Source organism: Phascolarctos cinereus, unplaced genomic scaffold (assembly GCF_003287225.1).
Source record: "Phascolarctos cinereus isolate Bilbo 61053 unplaced genomic scaffold, phaCin_HiC Scaffold_2;HRSCAF=192, whole genome shotgun sequence".
Lineage (NCBI taxonomy): Eukaryota > Metazoa > Chordata > Mammalia > Diprotodontia > Phascolarctidae > Phascolarctos > Phascolarctos cinereus.
Genome location: NW_027555625.1, coordinates 301,524,428 through 301,545,267, shown reverse-complemented (window position 1 = coordinate 301,545,267; position 20,840 = coordinate 301,524,428). Strand labels below are relative to the sequence as shown.

General features: G+C 36.2%; 1 protein-coding gene across 2 annotated transcripts in view; it reads right to left on the bottom strand.

The window, feature by feature from the left end:
• The window catches only part of STRBP (spermatid perinuclear RNA binding protein), a 142,039-nt gene that overhangs the window by 18,055 nt on the left and 103,144 nt on the right, over positions 1–20,840 (bottom strand). Inside the window, exons 6-12 of one of the 2 annotated variants that reach the window (XM_020967545.2) lie at positions 11,864–11,955; positions 11,069–11,164; positions 8,941–9,052; positions 7,989–8,086; positions 6,898–7,009; positions 1,711–1,800; positions 142–341 (exon numbers count right to left, since the gene is read on the bottom strand). In XM_020967545.2, coding sequence (XP_020823204.1) covers positions 142–341; positions 1,711–1,800; positions 6,898–7,009; positions 7,989–8,086; positions 8,941–9,052; positions 11,069–11,164; positions 11,864–11,955 — 800 coding nt within the window. Of the gene's footprint in view, positions 1–141; positions 342–1,710; positions 1,801–6,897; positions 7,010–7,988; positions 8,087–8,940; positions 9,053–11,068; positions 11,165–11,863; positions 11,959–20,840 lie in introns of both variants that reach the window. The other variant, XM_020967544.2, reaches the window with a different exon arrangement.

The following is a 20,840-nucleotide window of genomic DNA, read 5'->3' as shown; positions in this document are numbered from 1 at the left end:
TTAGATTCTTCATGAAACTACATATACATAAATACTTAAACAGCTAAATGATTTCTCATGAATGTGCTCACATATGAGAAAACATAAATTTAGGGGGGAAAGTTTTGAGAATATATAGATAAATAAGCTCAATGAATCTACCTTCACTGCTACATGAAGTTTTGCAGTTTTCTTAGATGGTCCTGATGCTTCATATGTTGTGCCATCCACATCTACAGACATTGTGAAGACTGGCGCATGAACAGGGCCAGACTGGGATAAGAGTTTATACTGGAGACCAGGCCTGATCTGGTTGAGTCTCATGAGAGCATTCATTAGATCTATTGCTTTACTGTCCAGAACTATAAGAAGATAAGGAACAAGAAGAAAAAAGAATGAGAAAAGCTTCATTATCATTACAGATAAATAAATACCTTTTGCTCCAAAAAAGCAGTACCAGATTTAAAAGAGGGGATAAGCATGGCACAAAGCTGGTCAACAATTTGCTTTCCCCTCTCATATTCTACTTCATAGAAATTCTAACCTTCTTCACAGCTCAGCTCAAGTGCCACTTTCTATTTGAGGTAGGGCTTTTTTGGGTGCTACCTCCTCAAATAAAAAAAAAGAGTTTGTATTTATTTTGTATACATTTTCAGTTTATTTAGAGGTATACAAACTATTTCCCTCAATAGACTATAAGCCCTTACAGTCAAAGACCATGTTTTTTTAGTCTCTGTATCCTCAGCACAGAGCATAATGCCAGGTACACAAGAAATGCAACACAATGTCTGTTGATTGGTTAATTCAAAATTTGAGATTTGGCACTACACTGGCACTATTCCGTTATTAGACATCACAGTCCCTCCACAACTAAGTCAACAGCTCCATCAGCAGCTGTGACTTGAAAAAAAACCAAAACAACAATCATGAGGTGATACCCAAATAATGCTCAAAGGTGAAAAGCCTTCCTGCCCTTAGCAAGGCTGGCCTCAGCCAGTTCAGATAACCCCTTCTATAGGACTCGCCAAAGCATGCAGCTGGCTAAAACAGCCTATCTAGAACTCTGAGTCATCTCCATACCACAAATGAAGCACCAGAGCAGGGCTTTGACAGAAAAGGCTTTCTCACTATCCTCACTTAATTCAACACTTTAAGAACTGTCATTATACTGTAGTGGGTTATTCCTTCCATTGACATAAACCGCAAATTATTGAATAGTCTTCATGAAAAGCTGTGGTTCAAAAAAATTTTTTTTCACCCAGTGGTCAACTTTCTTGTGAAAAGCCTCTATGCTTTTCTAAGCTGATCCTTATAAGGCAAACCATTGGTCTACAGGCTGGACTCAAAGCCTGTTCATCATATTAGGAGATGCCGAATCATAGGCATAATTTTTGTGAAGATTCACCTTCACAGCATGATGAAATCATGGGCTGATGATTTTAGAAGAAGAGTTAATCTGAATAATATTTTCTACTTTTAAAAATATCAACCTAACCTTGAAAAATACTGAACAGTACAATGAACTTCAGAAATTAAATCAGACACTCAAGAGACAGTCACTATATTAAACATTAGTATCATTCACCTCTTAGCCAAAACACAAAATTTTCCCTTCAATATTCTCAAAATTCCAACATTGATCTTTGAATCTGTTCTATTTGATACTAGGAATCTTTCCCAAATCACATCTATTTTAACTGAAGAAAGATCGGGAATACAATTTATACATACTCTTCCTTAAGTTTCGCTTCATCTTTTTATTGGGATCTTTATCATCTAATCCATCTTCAAAAGGTCTCTTCAGAGCTGAGGAACCAGCACCTGAGAAAATAGTGTAAGGGATTTATTAGTCAAAAATGGAATAACTGCAAAATCATCATCACATTGCTGTCACCCTAAATAATACACAAAACACCGTCATCCAACAATCCGATGAAAATGGTAGTGAAAGGTACTGTTATCCTCATTTTACAGATAAAAAAAAAATGAGGCTTAGGTGAAAAGACTTAGTCAAATTCAAAAAGGTACCAAGTGCTGAAGTCAAAACTCAAATCATCTTTGCTAATGCCCAATTCCAATATACTTTTCACTACATCTAGCTGCTTCTCTCTCTTCTCTTTCAAATAAGACTGATATTCTAAAAGAGCAACTTTACAACCTCTTAGCCTGACAAAATTTCTTATGGGAAATATTATTCATCTGCTCACATTTGTGCCATGTGATTTAAAAATAAAACTGTAATTACACATATTGAAGTGTAGCACAAACAGGCAAATGTCTTGCCACTACCTTCATCTTTGGGAAATAACTATTTCTCTTAGTGTCCTCATCTGTATTGTCCATCCAAGTTCTAAGAAAGTCTATGAACTGGGTCTGTGCTCTTAAATAATGAAACTGTTCACCATCCACTGTATTCCTTCTTCTTCCCTTGTCTCTGCTTAACAAAAAAATTTCCGGGGGGGAGGGGGGCGCGCCTAGGCAATGGGGTTAAGTGACTTGCCCAGGGTCACACAGCTAGTTAAGTGTTGTGTGTCTGAGGCCAGATTTAAACTCGGGTCCTCCTGAATCCAGGGCTGGTGCTCTATCCACTGTGCCACTTAGCCGCCCCCAAAATTTCCCTTTCAATACTTATTTCATGGACCACTTGCTCCAGGGAATCCTCCCTAGCTATTTTTTTTTTATAGCTCTTACTCTCAATATTACATATTTTGGGTACTTATTTTTTATCAGTCATATGTCATTCTATTCAATCAGAACTATATTATGTTTCTCCAAAGCAAATGGAAGCTCTTTGAAAAGCAGAAGTCATGTCTCCTTTTAATGCCTAGCACAAAGTTGAACATATAGTAGGTACTCAATAAAATCTGTTGGGTAACAGGAGGAAAACTGTTGCCCTGGATCAGATTAGGTCAAAAACTTTATTTTTATAGGAAAAAGAGCAGCTTACATTTATGTAGCACTTAACATAAACTATTACTCCTGACAACCCTTTAGCAGTAGACAGTTCAAGTATTAATATCCCCATTTTACAGGCAAGAGCCATGAATTTCAGAGTAATGAAGAACGGACACAGGACATAATGCTGAAAGAGATCTTAGAGATCATGTAGTCTACACTTTTATCTTAAAGATAAAAGAACTGAAGCCAGAGAAGTGAAGTGATCTTACCTAAGAGAAGTTCACACATTACAACCATTACTATAACCTATTCCCCAAATCTCCTTTATAAGACCTTCAAGTTATATACACATGTGAATTTTATAAAACCTTCAGATTTAATAAACTAATGTCAATTTAAGCAATATCCATATCACCCTACAATTGGCATTTTATACATTTATATTGTGTTTAGAAGGGGGTGGGAGCCTCATTTTAGATTTGGACCACAGAATAACTAACAAAACCAAGATTTTAATGCATGTCTTCTGATTGCTCAAGTGCTCTATATCACTTACGATACAAGTTCAAAGATAACTTCAACAAGTTTCATGATTCAGAAGCTTAACAATTCTAATTCAAATCTTTTTGTTTAATGGAGTGCCAAGGAGGTGAGGAGTATAGAAGGGAAAGACTTACAGAACCATCTCAGCTAGGTAGGTTGTAAGGGGGCCTTAGAGACTATGCAATGCAACGTAATCATGTTGAAAAGAAAAAAAAAAATCAAGGCCAAAGAGGTTAAGTGATTTGCCAAAGTTCAGACAGTAAAAAGTCAGGATGAGAATCTTGGTGTGCTGGCTTCCAGCCCAGGGCTCTTGCCTCTGTACACTATTCTTCAGTGCTCAATATACTGATACAACAATAGAAAGATCTGCAGATGTATTTCACAAAAGGTTGCAAGAATAGAGAGATTAACTCCATATTCTGTAATCACTAAGATTTACTGTCTCTTGGAGGAAACACTGACTTCAGCTACTCTATTAGTCAATACTTCCCACTCAGAACAATTCTGATGCTCATTCCAAGAGAAAGTAATATATGCTTTGTAATGCAAATCAAATACAATACATAAAAGGGTGAGCGTTCTAGGCTTGGAGACTGAAGACTTGGAGAAAAGAGGAAACAAGGTCTGTTCCAATCACATTCCAGTTCATTAAAATGTATCAAAAGTTGCTTCCTCCAGCCTGTCTAGAATTCACAGGTTGTCTTAAAACTAAATAAGCTTGCTGCTCAACTATGTAAATAATGTGCCAATGGGCACAACTTTCTCTGTTGTGAACAAATCATCCAAGGAAACCATAAGCTTCCGAGGACAAAGGAGACTTTACTACTTCATTTTACAGAGGAAGAAAAAAAGGCCTATAGAAAGGAAGTGTTTTGCCCAAATATTATCCCCCATACCAGGGGTGGGGAATTTGTAGCTTCGAGGTCATATATGGCCTTCTAGGTCCTCAAGTGTAGCTCCTTTGACTAAACCCAAACTTCACAGAACAAATCCCCTTAATAAAAGGATTTATTCTGTAAAACTTGGACTCAGTCAAAAGGCTGCACCCAAGGATCTAGAAGGCCACAGGTTCCCACCGCTGTCCTATACTTATGCTGCCTTTTTTCAAGAATGGGCCACAAGACATTTTAAATAAAATTATTTTTAAAATATGGAAGTGATTCTCTTTAAAAATACAGGTTTGGTTTTTATTCAATAAGATAGTAGCAACATAATGTAGTTGAATAAGCACAAGTAGAAGTTAAGAATATCTGGGTTCCAGTCATTAGCCTCTCCAAGCCTGTTTCTTCATCTCATGCAGCATCCTCTAGTATAATTTAAGCTCCTTGAGGGTACTGACTATCTAAGTTTTGTATCTGTATCGCCCAGGACTCAGCACAGTGCCTACCACAGAGTGGATGTTATAAATGTTTGGCTTATCAAGAAAGTGGAGGATTTGGTTTCATATTCTAAGTACTTTGTCTAACCCTTAGATTCACTGGAAAACTCAATCGTAATAATGTACTTTAAAGTAAGCTACAGTAAAATGAAGTTATAATTCATACCATTATAAATTGCAGGAATATGCTTTTTATACAATAAAGGGCTACAAAAATTGAGCAATTATTACTCACATATCCGTTTCCTGTCCCCAGGATATAATGTTCACATCAAACTTATTTAGGCCATATATTTAAAAAAGAGAATTAAGAAAGACTCCACTAATGAGTTTACCAAACATCCTTCTACTGAGAATCTTCCGTGGGGGGTGGTGGGTGGGGTGCGCCATGGGGAGATTTTTTTTTTAACCCCACAGAAAGAACATATGGTATATTAAAAGAGCACTGGGTTTAAGTCTCAGCTTTGATGCTATCATTGTGATCCTAGGTAACTTACTTAAGTCCTCCAATGTACTCTTTCCTCAATTATAAAATCAGGAGACCACTTACAACAGATTCCTCCCCAGGATGGTTGTAAGGAAAGTGCTTTGTAAATCTTAAAGCATTAAAACCAAGAGGTTTTTTTTTTATTACTGTTTTATTACATCATCAGAGTTGGACTTAAATGGCCTTAGAACATAGAATATTAATATATTAGAGTTGGAGAGGGTCTTATAAGTTATAGCTAGAAGTGACCTTAGAGATTAATTATCTAATCCAGCCCTACCATTTTCCTGATTAGAAAACTGAAATTAAAACACATAATGGCTAATTTAATTCAACTGAATGTTTGTTAAAATTAACTCAATAACAGTATGTTTTGGACCCATGAGATTCCACCACCAAATTCCACCACCAAATGATACAGACTCAATCTGGAACCTGACATATCAGAGGCACTGATTAAGGAAGATTTGACAAATACTACTCTCCTTAGATGAATTCATAGTGCTGGCAAACTAAATGCCAGTGACCCAAAGTTTGTCCAAGGCAAGTAAACTCACTTTAGGAAAACTGGGTAAGTATGTACCCATCATCTCTTCCACAGTCAAGGAAATACAGGAAGGTTTTTCATTCTTAAGAATATGTCTTTCCATATTTCTGGAAAACTGGTTAAGTATACCATGTAAAACCAAGTGTAAAATTACTAATTCATTCTGGAAATTATTTATTTAAGGCATACTGTGACAAATCCCTGTGCTAGGTATCATGGAAAATAGTTCTCTATCTTAGAAATTCATTTCTGTTAGAAACAGAATGTACCTTAGAGATCATGTAATCCAACTACCTCAGTTTGTACATGAAGACAAAAGGCCCAGAGAGGTGTAGTGACTTTCTTAAGTCATGATGTGAACTCAGGTCTCCTGACCTATAATTAAATTCTCTTCCCCTAACACCAAGCTTCCTTTTTAAGAATGCCCGGGGGGGGGGGGCGTGCGCGCGGCGGCAGCCAGCAAGCTAGGCGGTGCAGTGGATAGAGCACCGGCCCTGGACTAAGGAGGACCTGAGTTCAAATCCAGCCTCAAACCCAATACTTGACACTTACTAGCTGTGTGACTCTGGGCATGTCACTTAACCCCAATTCTCAACACACACACACACACACACACACACACACACACACACACACACACACACAGAGTCAAGACGAGGCCATGGGTAGGGATTCAAAGAAAGGAAAGTCTTTTCATTTTTTTCCAAGTGCCTTAGATAAGCAGTTAAATTTCATGGGCAGAAAAGATCGAAGATAGATTTAAAGCTTGAAAGAATCTTATAAGATTATCTACTCAATTCCCCTGATTTTAATAGAAGAAACCAAGTCCCAGAAAGGTTAACCGGTCACATTTACAATATCCAAGGTCACATAAGGTTATAAACGTCAAAGTTGGTATTCAAAATTCAGCACTGTTTCTATTATCCTTATCTCTTAGAAAATAAAATATTAAGAGCTCAACAGAATTTAGAATAGAGAATGTTAGTTCTGCAAGATCCCTCCGGCCCAAGTGTCGAAAATTCATTCCACATCCCTTCTTCCCCCCAACAAGTAATTATTACGCACCTTCTTTGTCAGTAACAGACCAGGAATATTTCTGGAAAGGTTTATTAGATGGGAGAGGATCCATCTCCAGCACTTTATAAATCTGACCAAAAGCTGATAGTCTGAGTGCATGCTGAAGAAAAAAAATTTCATGTATTCACATTCAGTAACATGCACCCACCCCACCCCCCAAAAAAGAAAAGTCCTGAACCACCAGTAAGAAAGGTATAGGATCACTAGGAAAGATATCTTATCATGAAGCCTAAAATCTAAGCCTAACAGAGTAGAGAATAATATTCACTGTCAAAACTGCATCACAGAATCATAGTCTAGGACTTCATCAACCACAGTTTACCTCTTAACCTCAACAGAAATCTCCATTACAACCTCCCAGACAAGCTAACCTCTGCTTGAACACCTCCAGTGACAGGGAACTGAGTGCTTTCACACGTGAACCCAGTACACTTTCAGATAGCCCTGTTAGTTATTCCCGTCTCTTACTGAAACATTCATTCATTGCTCCCAGTTCTGCCTTCTGAGGCCAAGTAGAAAAAGTTTAATTCCACTTCCACATGACAGCCTTATCAACAATTGAAGACCAATGTCTTCACAAACTGTCACCCCTCCATTTCCTCAGTAAGGCTCTTTGTACAACATGTTTTCCAATCCCACCAACCTGGAGACCTTGTCTTTCTAGATGCTCTCTAGATTATCAATGCTTCTCCTATAGTTTGGCTTCCAGAACTGGAGACAACATTCCAAACGCTGTTTGATTAATGTAGAGATAAATAGTAACATTACACCTACCTGACCCTGAACAGTAAAGCACTCTGGACATCATTCATTACACAGCTTATTAGAGCACATTAGCTCTTTGGTTGCCATGTCATATTATTTCACTTTTGCTGATGTTGTGATCCACTGAAATCTCATCTTATCATGTGAACTGCTATTGTACACCAATACTTCCTCCTTCTTATACGTGGGCAGAAATTTTTTAGAACTCTCTATCTACTCGAATCCTTCCAAAAGAGTCATTCCCAAAAGATTGATTCTACTTTTAGTCACAAAATGTCAGCTAAATCCAGGTCCTTGAGATTAATGGGTTTTACCTGGGCACTGTGTGTAATGTCTTCTTTTTGTTGAACTGTCATGTAACTCAATGCATCAGTCGGATCCCTCTCACAGGGATCATGGAGACCTGGCCCCCCTATAAGAAAGAAAAACCCCAGGTACAATTTTAGAATGAGGTTCAAGTCTGTTGGAATTAGATTCAAGTCAGCTCTTAAGAGTCAGGGGCGGGACTGCATGTTTTCACATTTAACTTCTCTGCCTGTTAGTACCATGAGCTTTAATAGATGCAATTAGTTTAGAAAAGGCCAAAATTACATCTTATTTTGAAAAGTACATGTTTATAAGATTCTAAACTGACAAGGACCTTAGCGCCAGTCAAATCTTCTCATGTTACTGGGGAGGAAAATGAGGCCCATAGGGAAAATTATTTGCCTAAGATCTCAGAGAAAGTTTATGGCAAAAAGCCTAAGATCAATCACTTCAACTTTCTAAAAGAAAAAAATAACAAAAAATTTATTTAACACCCCCCCATCCCAAACATCTATAAAGGAATCATATATATATAAAGAAAACGTGATTTACACTTTCCGTACAAACTCCAAATCCTTAAAGGAACCATAATACAACACTAAGAGTATGATTTACCTGCCCAAATATACATATTTCATGATTTCTTTTTAAACAATCTCTATGAAACAAACACAAAAGGCTTTATTTTCCAATCACAGAGATGTAAGTAAAGCATTACCACAATTGGCATCCTGCATTATTAGTACTTTTTGTTAGTAAACAGAAAACTCAGATTATAATGACTAAACATGGGCTTTTCCAATGTAGCTTTTCGAATTCCCTCACTATTCTCACTAAGAATTCCAAATGGAATGCCTCCCCCACACTACTGTACTGTGCAGAGCACACATTAAGCAGACATTTTAAAAATAGACAGATGAGATTTTACTTGTTTTTGCTCCCAGAGTTTGAAACCCTTACCAGGAAGAAGTATTCCAGATGCCAAACACTCCATTACTCGTCTCAAAGCCTCCCCAGCGCCCAAAGGTCTATTACAGGTACCTATAGACTTTTCACATATAAGCTCTAGTGGCTAAAAAATATTAAATTACAAATTAGTACATGCATCAAGTGTTAAAAGGAATCCAGTTAAAATGTGAGCTAATAACTCACTATGAGGATTTGGACATGTCACTTCTCCTCTCCGGGTTTCAGTTTCCTCATCTATAAAATAAGGGGGTTAGACTAGATGATCTATAAGGTCACTTCTAGTTCTAACATTCTATGTGTTGTGTTCTAACATTCACAAACTCATAGAACAACAGAGGGCAAGGACAATTTTTAACATAGGATGTTAAAACAAAGACTGTTAAAACTAGAAGGTACCTTAGTCATAGAATGTTAGAATCTAGAATGTTAAAGTTGGACAAGACCTTAGAAAATCAGAATGCACAACCATGTAACACAGAATATTAATCTAGACAGGACCTTAAGAGACCATATAGTTCAATACCCTCATTTTACACATGAGGAATCTGAAGTCAAGAAAGGTGAACTGACTTGCCAAAGGTCACATAGCTAGCTGGACAAAGCATTCAAACAGCAAACAGCATCACAAACAACACAAACGAAAATTATCCAGAGTGGCCTATGCCAAGCACTTAAAATAGGTAAAAGGGCATTATCATGTACCCATTCTTAGTATTATTAGATACTCATAATGATTGTGGACAACTTAATCAGGTCATAAAAAATAACATTTTCTTGATTAATTTGCGGGTTCTCTTTTCAATTTTTGCTTAGTATTATGTTGATGCTGTTGCTAGAGATGACCTTTTATTCTAATGAATCTATAATAAAGGAGAAGAAGTCCACCATGGGAATTTCCACATCAAATAATGTTTGCAGTAAACATTATGTACAAGATATAAATTCACTACATATGAATATAAAAATACACACACACACATATACATATATTCATACACACACGTATTCACTAGTATAAATTCAAGGGTACCTACTATAGTTTCAAAATTCAATAGAAAAAAAGACTATATCCTTTTAAGAAATCAGAGTCAACCATTCTCAACTACAAAGAATAAAAATAATTTTAAAAGGCCAAAGCTTAATGGCATTTATAAGGGCAATCCATTATAACGGTAGCAGATTTTTTTAAAAATGGCTTTTGGAAATATTTTCCCAAGACACTCGTTCAACAAAAGATGACTGCAAAATAGTCTTCCAAAGATAATGACAGGATGGATCTATTTTGCATTAAAAAATACTGTGTTACTCAGAATATAGGTCGAATATTCCCCAGTTTAGGGTATAAAATTTAAGTGGAGCTTATAATCTCAAAGCAATGAACAGTGATGATAAATAAGAACACATGCTCTTATAGCTTAAAAAACAACAAACACCTTTCAGTGTTACTTAATATGGCAATGTTGTACAATTGTCTTTTTGGTATATTACCTATGAATATATAAAAGCTCTTCCTTTCAAAGGGATTTAATTTTAGAGGTAAGCCCTATATTCAGATCAACAGAATCATGTATTGGTTGATTACACCTGTTAAGATTACAAACCCCAAGACTGGAAAATTAGATCTGGAGGGGAACCTGAAGATCACCAGGTCCAATACTCTTAATTTTACAGATGAAGAAACTGAGGTTCAAAGAAGGGAAATTATTTGAACAAGGTCACACCTATATTAAATAACAAGAGTTGGAATCTTGTTTTAATTATCTTTATATCTCTCTTGCTGTCTAGCACAGAACACTATATACATAACAGGCACTTAAAAAATCATTTCTGAGTGAATGGTGAGAAAAAAACCAGGGATGTACACAGCTCTAATACTGGGAGATAAAGCCATAACATGCATATGGACAAGATGAAAAGTGCCAGGTGCAAATAAAAAGACTTCAAATGGTCTCATATATGAAAAGGGAGCATCTATCTAATAATGCATTTCTCAACTATTTCCTAAGACAAAATCAGGAGTATTAAAATTCAGCAGGAACACAGATTTTCTGAAGGCTTCCCCAAAACAGCAGCCTAGGCATTTGACAGTTTACCCATTAGCCATTTTTTAAGTACTTACCCATCCTTTTAATGGAGCCCATGTGGGTACTCTGTTGCACAAATCACGCAGAATGCGGAGGACAATTACACATGATTTTAGTCCATTTGCCCTTGCCTAAAACAAACAAAAGGGTTCCAATACACCTACTGAAATCCATTCTTCATTTTATGCACATTGGCCTTGGATAGGTCCTTTATAAATGATTACTACATTAGCCAGTTAATAAATCAGATTCATGCAAACAAACAAAAAAAAAGCAAGATCTGTGTTTAGAAAGGCAGGCTCAAAAGTAAAAGAAGGAAGCTTAATGTTAAAATTGCTTTTGTAGCCTCATGATAACCACATACCCATTAATTATCTATCCATCTATAATTTTTTCACATTCCCCAGACTGTTTCATTTTGGTTCTTTTTTTCCCCCCATCACTTGAATTTCAAAGAACTAGACATCAAACAAGTACTGATTCATAGGACATTAGATCTAGAAGAGGCTTTGGAACAAGAGTGTTCAAATGGGAAGGAACCGTAGAACATAGACTGTTTGAGAAGTACAGAATCAAAGACTATAAAAAAGTTCAAGCTCTATGGGGGCCGTAGAAGACACCTACCTCACACTCTCAGTTTACAGAAGGAAAAATTAACACTCAAGAAAGTAAGTGACTTGTCCAAGGTCTTTGGAACCAAATCCTTCTGACTCTCAGGGTGGTGTGGATTTCTGATAAACTATGTTGCCAACTTAAGCTGTTTCAGTCAGTATTGACAATCTAACCCTCATAAGGCTACAATAACAATGAGGTAAGAACAAATAGCCAACCTGAAACCATTTGGCATGTCGGAGAGACGCCAAGGCGTTCAGGCATTTCTGCCTGTCCAATAAGTCCGGAGGGTCTTTCATCGAAACATTTTCTACTGGTAAAATGGGATAAAAAGAGACAGATACAATTTGACCAAGGGGTTTCTGTCACATTACCAAAAAGAAAAACAAAACAAAAGATTGCAGCAGCATCTCAGTGAGCTAATAAGACTCCCAGAAGGTTTAATGGTGTTTTAAGAAGTGCACAGAGTTTTTAATTCAACAGCCATTAAAAAGTAGTAATGTGCACATGTATAAGATATAGCAGAAAGGCATTCACTCAGTATACAGATCAATGACCATTGCTACATACAGTCTGGGATCTTATTAAAAATGTATAACAATAACACATTGTTGCAGGGCACAAAATAGGGATGTAGCACTTTTTCCTTTTTATTCAGAGACAACATTTAGGTAGCAACTACTGAGCAATAGTAATTTTTCTTTCTAAAAGGGGTTTTGGTCCCTGGTTGACTCATATTTAATCAAAGTTTACCTTAAAAAAGATTGGCTAAATTCTCCATAATTATGTGAAATTACTTATTAACCAAAACTGTGGCCCACTGAACCCAAGATTAATCCCTGAAGTCACCTAAGGGATGTGTGCCTCAGCTTCTCCAAACAAAAATTATTTTAAATCATGGTGGTTTTTAAAGGTTTCAAATTTTTTGTGCATTTAATTTTTAATTTCCATTTAAAATTACATGATTAACAAATATTTATCTTGCTTTAAAATTTGGAGGCTAAACCCATATTGGAACAGAAATGTCTAAAATGTAAATAATTATTAACGATATTAATATGCCAAATAGAGAATTTTAGCACTTCCCTTGCTATAATTTTATGAGGTGACTGATGCAACTATTATCGCTATTTTACAATATTATACAATATATTTTTACAATGAGGCATAAAGATTTGTTAACTTAACCAGGATCATGAAACTAATAAATGTCAGATAAGATTCAAATTAGGATCTTTCAGCAACAGATCCAGTGCTGTTTCTACTATAACACACCGTCTCTAATAGCTACAATCTGGTAAGTGGAGAAAGGAAGGAAATATACAGCTGACACAGAATGTGAAGTTAAAGCTAAGATACATAATACTGAAGTATACTTTCTCCATATTACTAAAGTATAAGCCACTTGTGGGCAAGATTAAAGTCATATTCATCTATTTATCTCTCTCAGAGTCTAGTATGGGATCTTATACATAGTAAGAACTTAGTATATGCTAGCCAAATGGTAAATAAACAAATTTCCCACACATATGCCAAATTTACTGTGATTTTTTTTTTAATCTGAGGACTCTGGAAACACAAAATAAACCCTATAAGGCCAATTCCCAACTCATTATCTGACCTAAATCAGAATAATCATTATTTATTTTCATCTTTTGGGAGCTACATTTTTTGTGCAGCTCACTGACGTGTTCAGACTTTTCCCACTAAGATAGAAACAAAGAAGAATGGGAAGAAAAAAAGGAAAAGGAAAAAGGAGGTAGAGATGGGGAGAGAACAGGGAGCAAAAAGGAGAAGGAAGGATTAAGAGAGGAAAGGAGAAGGTGGATGGAGAGACAGAAGGATCTCAGGAGGTGTTATCTTAACTTAGGGTCCATGAATCTAGGTTTGTTTGCTTTTTTAACGTTTTGGTAATTATATTTCAATGTAAGTAGCTTCCTTTGTGATCCTATTAATTTTATTTTATACACATAAAATATTATTCTAAGAGGTCTATAGGCTTCACTAGACCACCATTCTAAAAAAAGTTACAAACCCCTGATTTGAGTAGTGTATTTTAACAATGATGTCTCCACTTCCTATAATGTTCTGGGGAAACTATGAGTGCAAATTCAATGTGCATCTTGACAGATTAAAATAAAATCAAAAACTAAAAGCTAAGTTGTAACACGCTACAGAGAACAAATCTCTCAGTGGTTTTGCCATTTTGTGGGACAATCAGCTAGTTATGTTCACCAAAGGATGAAGTGCTACATGCTTATTTTCTGACCTGGTGAGCCCAAAAGCAGATATTTGCATGTGTTCCCATCATCCATTGCAATGTAACCCACAATACCAGGCAGGGCTCACTTCCAACCCCTTTATCCATAAAAGAGGACATGTCAAAGAGAGTTGATATCCTTGGTGGGTTTCCTAGCATAGGAAATTCCACTGTCTGCAAAACTTTATTGGTTAACATTTGGCTCTTGGGCTTTAAGACCCAAATCCCTTAATGCCTCCATTTATTAGGGAGCACTTGTACTAACTTTATTGCATTAGTATCTCAAAGTAAAACTGTGGGCAATACATGCAAGCATCTGCAAAAAAAGCTCATACAGCAGATAAAACAACTACTATAAATGAGTAATTAGAATTTTCTGAAAAGTTAGAAATGGCAAAAGTTGACTGACTGCAAAGTAGTTTAAACCACCAAAGGGGACTGAACCTGAACGTTCTGAAGGTTTATTCAAAAATAAATCATGGAGTACTTTAGAGGTCTAGTATGTCAGGAATAGAAGGAACCTCAAAAATCATCTCATCCACTCCTTACCCCTAATTCCAGCTATACAATTTACAACTAATAATAATGATTATCATAAACTTATGTGAAAATAGTACTTTAAACAAGCTAAGTGTGCACCCATTATTTTACCAAATGGACACGGCTTTTTTTTAAGGGGGGAGTGGGGGTGTTAGGGAGTTAGGATTACAGGGGGCGGGGGGGCCCGGCGCGCACCGCGCTTCACTCAGTAACCAAAGGATAACTGCATCTTAAACTTTTATATGCATGCCTCTTCCAAATACTCCTGGAAAGGCAGCTGGTGGGAGAATTATTCACTCTATTTTATGAATCATCTGAGGCCTACAGAGGTAGTGTGTTTTGCCCAAAGACAAGTTAACTAAGAAATGGAGGAGCCAGGACTCAAATACAGGTCTTATGAGCCTACATTCTGACTCAGATTTGATTCCTGGATCTCTCACTTCATAGCTGTATGATGTTAGGAAGCAAATGGAAGTTACCAAGCTGCTTTGGACAGTCAACATCCAATTTTAACAAAATTTTATTGTTGCTGGAAGGAATTCTGGCACCAGGATGCCAAAAAATAAATAAATAAAATAGAAGAAATATTTTTCATGTAGATATCACATTCAATCCCCAAAGTATAAGCATTCAACATCTTTGAGAATGTTTACATGATTTTGTTGCAGACAGTCAACATTTGGTGCAAGATTCTACCAAAAAAAAAAGAGAGAGAGAGAAAGAAAAGAAAAAAGAGAAAGAAAGGAAGAAAAGAACAGGCAGTGAAGAAAAGACTATATTCCTTTTTACACCATCATCAGAATGCCATGTTTCTTCACGCTCTGCTGGTCAGGAAATGATCTACTCAAGATTTTTCAGTATATTTGGGAGGTTGTGGTTTCATAGTTGGTTTCATTTTTTAATTAAATAAAGGGATACCATGGAAATGTTTGTTTAAAAGTTCTTTTTAATCAAACATTGTACAGTCAAATTCCAGCAAAGTAAAACAGGATATTTATGAATTCTCCCTACTTATTTTCCCTTGCTACTGGCTTCCAAAATACTTTATACCTTCTGTATCAAATAACTACCTTATACTTACAAAATTTTAGGGTTGAAAGGGAACTTAAGTGATCATCTGGTCCAGTGTTTCCCAAATGTCAGTCGGTGGAAAATTTTTTTACCAATCCACAAAACTTTTAACAATAACAGCAGCTACCTAGCATTTCAGTTTACAAAGTACTTTATGTAAACCTATTCATTTGGTTCTCATAATAGCCTGGGGAAAAATGTATTACATGGATAATTGCTTTATAGATGAGGAAATAAAGCCCAGAAAGGAAATGTGACTTGCCCAAGGTCTCACAGCTGCTAAGCCAGAACTTAAACCTAAGTCTTTTGAGTCCAATTATTTTGCACTGCCTCCCATCCCCTTAAGCACAGTTCCTGGCACTTAATTCATGCCTATCGGTTAATTTTTTCCTTATACTCCCAATGCCTACCTACACGTACTTATTTAATAAATATTTGTTGGACTGTACTGAAATTATACCATGGCTACCTGAGAGGTCCTTCCTTTATATAACTAAGCTTTATAAATTTTTTTTTAAAAAAACCTGATTCTTTTTCTGTAACTTCTAATGATCCATGAAGGCCATCACACTGAGGCTGAAGGGGGAAGGGAAAGCCATCCACAGGAGAGAATTTCAATATTTTACTAGTTCAAAGTATAATTTGGGTTGAGAAACATCAAACTGGTCCAAGTATCTCATTTTATGGTGAAAAAAACTGCTTACTCTATTTCTTCACAGACAATATTAAAAGGTCTCTATAAGATCACCCATTTAAGGGTTTAACATTAAATTTAAGAGTCAGAAGACCTGGATTAGAATTCTGATGCTTCCACCTGTCATATGATTTTGGCAAGTCACTTCACCATTCTAGCCCTCAGCTTTCTCATCTATAAAATGAAGAAACTGGACTCCATGTTCTCTGAGATCCTTCATCTCTAAGACGCTATTAAACTGAGAGGCGACAATATGTTTTTTTTTTTAAAAAGACTGCCACAAACTTGAGATTAGAGGAATTCAAAATTGGAAGAAACTACAGAGAACATTTAGTTCAACTCTCATTTCACAAATATGAAAACTGAGTCTTAGAGAGAAGTGAATTATGTCCAACATTAAGCAGCACATCTGTGATTTGAATTCAGCTCTTGTGACTCCAAATCAATGTCTCACTAGCAGACTGGTGAGCTTCTAATTTAGTTTACACAATGTAACACTATAGCAAAATTTCATGTGCCTAGGTTGTTGACTACCTGGTTCATGAAGTAAACAGTCTTCAACTTTGTATGTGTTCTTGAAGAAAACTTCTTTAATATGATTGTGAAAAAGCAATTACTATTGCTTTGTCCAATGAAACATGTCTGAAGATTCCAATTTTGCATTACTGAACAAGTTTGAAAATAGATGGCTCAATTTTCTAAATGGAAAAATCAGACTTCTAAAAGAAAACAACTTCAAGGAATTACTGAGGAAGTAATATGATGAAGCAAAAATGAGAACAACTGAATTCTACTCCTGACCCTGCTAATTTATGGCAGTATGACCAAGGCAAAGCCACTTCCCATCTCTGGGACGCTTTCATTTATTAAATGAGGTGGTAAGAAATAAAACGGCAAATATTTCCCCTAAGCTCTAGAATTCTGTTTTATTAATAAGGTTTTCTACCAAAACCATCATCTATTGATTCTTTCTCCAGTGACCAGTGAACAGAAATCTGTATCACAACATAATGCTAAGATTTCAACACTAAGAGACATCTTAGAGATCAGCTAAATTCAAAACCCTTATTTTAGAGAAGGAAAAAAAGGACCCAAATACAATCATAGGAAAAAAATACCAAAGCCTAGAGAGAGAAAAATTGATATTGTCCAAAGTCATGAAGCTGAGTGGCTGAAGTAGAATTGAACCCATGACTTCTGATGTCCAATTCGGCATTCTGCATTCAGTCCACCAAATCTTAACTGCTTCTTGGTCAGGAGTATAAATGCTTACTGGTTAAGGGAAAGAGCATGCATGTATAAACCTTGCTACTTCAGTCCATAAACGGATTCTAACATAACCAGTGAAGGGTTCAAGGGTTTTTTAATTCAATGCCCAGAATGGGAAGTTCTCAAAACTGCCAATTACGTGTCCTTGGACAAATCATTTAACCTCTGTGAGCTTCGGTTTCTTCATCTATAAAATGAGAGTAATATTTATACTGCTTGACTCACATGAGTACTTTTGAGGAAAGTACAAGTGTGAGTTATTATTATGACTAATTCATCTACAATTCCACCCTGGACTTTATTTTGGAGAAATATACTAAAAGCAAAGCAAAAAAAAAAAAAAAGATGGGGAAGAGTAGTGAAAAGGGTATAGAAATATTATTCAGCAACCTGATGGATAGGGCATGAAGGCACATACCACATTCATGAACAATGTGAGCACTGAAAGTGAAGTCCATTATGTCTAACCATGTTTTAATTGGTTAGATGTTAGATTAATCACTAGAATCAAACCAAAGAAGAAGGAAATCTTGGTCAGTTTCTCTCAGTCCCTTTCATGCATGCTAATTATTTGGCCCTCCTGAAGAAAAAGCTAGGCTATGGATAAGAAGAAATAAAGCATAAACACAACCTGATTAAGGATGGCAGTTAGCCATCTGTAGCCTGTATTTTCCATAAATGGATTGTTCACTCATACTACGCTCTCCATGGCTCCTTAACAACTTGGAATAAACTGAACTGTATAGAGTTAATGTTTTAAACTATAACATTCCAAGAGAAAAGGGACTGTCTTTCACCTAAACTTACATCTTACTCAGTATCAAAGAGAGAGCTCTACATATAAGCAGAGGGTTAATGTTTCCTGCATCAGGTGGAACTAACTAGCTTAGGGTAGGCAAAGAAATGATCAGATTTTTCTACTATGAATGAATGAAAAAGCACTTTTTAAGTGCTTACTATGTACAAAGAACTCATATATATACACATATACAGATGTATATGTTTGTGTAGGTATCTGTGTATGTTTACCAATTGCTACTTACTGACTTATCTTATTACAAGACTTTTACTTCAAGCAATATTATATAGTTGGTACCCAGTAGAGATACACAAAAAGGCCTTTTGGAAATACTGTCTGTACTATTTCCTTATCAACTGTTGCAAATACTAGAAGACAGAATAATGTGGTAAATTTTGTCTCCAAGATCCCTGGACTTGGATGAACTGCATCCAACCCTGGGATGGGTTCACACTCCAGTCAGATTCACTCAGTCAACTTCTCCATAAACCTTTGGTAATCTACACTATCCAACAATGGATAAACTCTATTCTAACCCAAACCACAGGTATCCCCCTAGCTTCTCTGAACGTCTGGCTTGTAACTATACCATAATTTGAAGGGGGTCAATAAATCATCATCTATGATTTTAGCTTAATACTCTTGCATTTTATTTTTGCAATCACTTCAAGCCCCAACTAAGCCAACAATTCATCTATAAAACTCCTTCTATTGCCCTATCTTATACTGATCTCTCCTTTGCCTAATTCTGCATTCTAGTAGTGCTTATTTATGTCCATGTTATTATATCCCACCTACCCCCAGCACAAAAGATTAAGTTCCATTTTCAGAAAACTCAATCAATAAAGAAATATACTTCACCCTATTAACCCAAAATCTACCTCTTTGTATATTCTCACCATTCAACCTCATTCTTCTCTTGGGAGCTTACTATATAACTACAATATCACCATTCTCAACAAGTGACCATCTAATCAACACTCAAAAGATTTTCAGTGCAAGTAGTCCATCTCACTTTTGAACAGCTCTGCTTGTTGGGAAGTCTTTCCTTATATTAAGCCAAAATATGTGCTAGTATAAAAACTAACAAAATTTTAGTAATCTCTGTTCACTGTTTCCCTGGATGGCAAACTTCATTCAAGTCTGTGATAAAAGGCAGAAGGAGAGAAATCAAGCTAATGAGAAACCAACTTATGAGAAAGTCAGGAATAGAAGAAAAGACTTAGGAAATGGCCTATGGAGTCATGGAATGCTGTAGTCTTGAAAAGGAAAGAAAGGGTTTCAAATGTCCTTTTATTAGTAATAGCTGGAAGAAATTATGCCAAGGATGAGACAGGGGTTCCTGAATAGAAGACACGAAAACCGAAGGAAAACTCCTGGGTCTTCCTCCTAACTCCTCCCTAACTCCACCATCCTAAATCCTTTAAGTTGGTTTGGAGCTTTCAAAAGCAGTCACCTCTGGAGAAATTCAGATTCCACAACAAGCAAATCACAAGGGACACAAAAAGCAACCAAAGAGAACTGGGGCACCTCATGGACAACTTTTATAAATGGCAAAGAAAAGATTCTTTTCATTTCCAAAGATTTTGAGAAGAAATGGTTCTAGACCAACAGATCCAACTAAGTTTTTTCTTAATAACCTGTACCCTCACTAAAATGCTGTCCTAAGCTCTCTCCATTTCAAAGAACTCTTTTATATAGATTCTTATAATGGAGAAAGAACACTGGTCTTCAAATCAGAAGATCTAAGAATGAGTTTCAGCTCCAATTAATTACTGCTGGGTAACTCTCAGAAAGTCACCTGAACCTCTCTATTCCTCAATTTCCCCAGCTTCAAAATAGCTATATCTATATTACCTACCTCAGAGCTGTTGAATATGTTTTATAAACATTTAAGTGCCACAAAAATGTGAGTAAAAAGGTGAAACCATACTAAAAATAGGAATGTTTAATCTCTTTAGTAAACCAGTATCCTTGGAAGGAGTCTTTAAGCCTACAATTAAACAAAATTCTGTTCTACATCACATTCTGTGTGTGTTGGGGGGAAGGGGGGAGGAGACACCCTACACATAGCATAGCACAGATAAGTTTCACAGAAACTTAAATATTAACTGTCTACAAAAGACAATGGAAGAGACCTGAGAAATCATTTGACAAACACCATTATTTTGACCAATGAGAAAACTGAGGCCCAGAAAGGAGAGTGATTTGCCAAAGTACAAACAGTTTTAACTGCAGACCAGTTCCAACGCTAACCTCCTTACTCCAATCTAGACCTTTCTACCATAACACTCTTTTCATATTAAGACCTTTTAAAAAGGTCTTTGAAAGGCAAAGTAAAAGAAAACAATTCCATGAAAATAAATAAAGCATCACAATCTGAACTTCAGAAAGCTCTATAGTCAATCACACTTGTAAGATTTTACAGAAAGCAATTAAACGCAGCTCCACTGTTATGCCATTTAATTAATACTGTACTGAGACAGAAATTACTAGCTTTCAAGTAACCTCAGATGGCATCTCATGTCTCTGAATTCAATGAATGGATCCCAAAACAAAAAT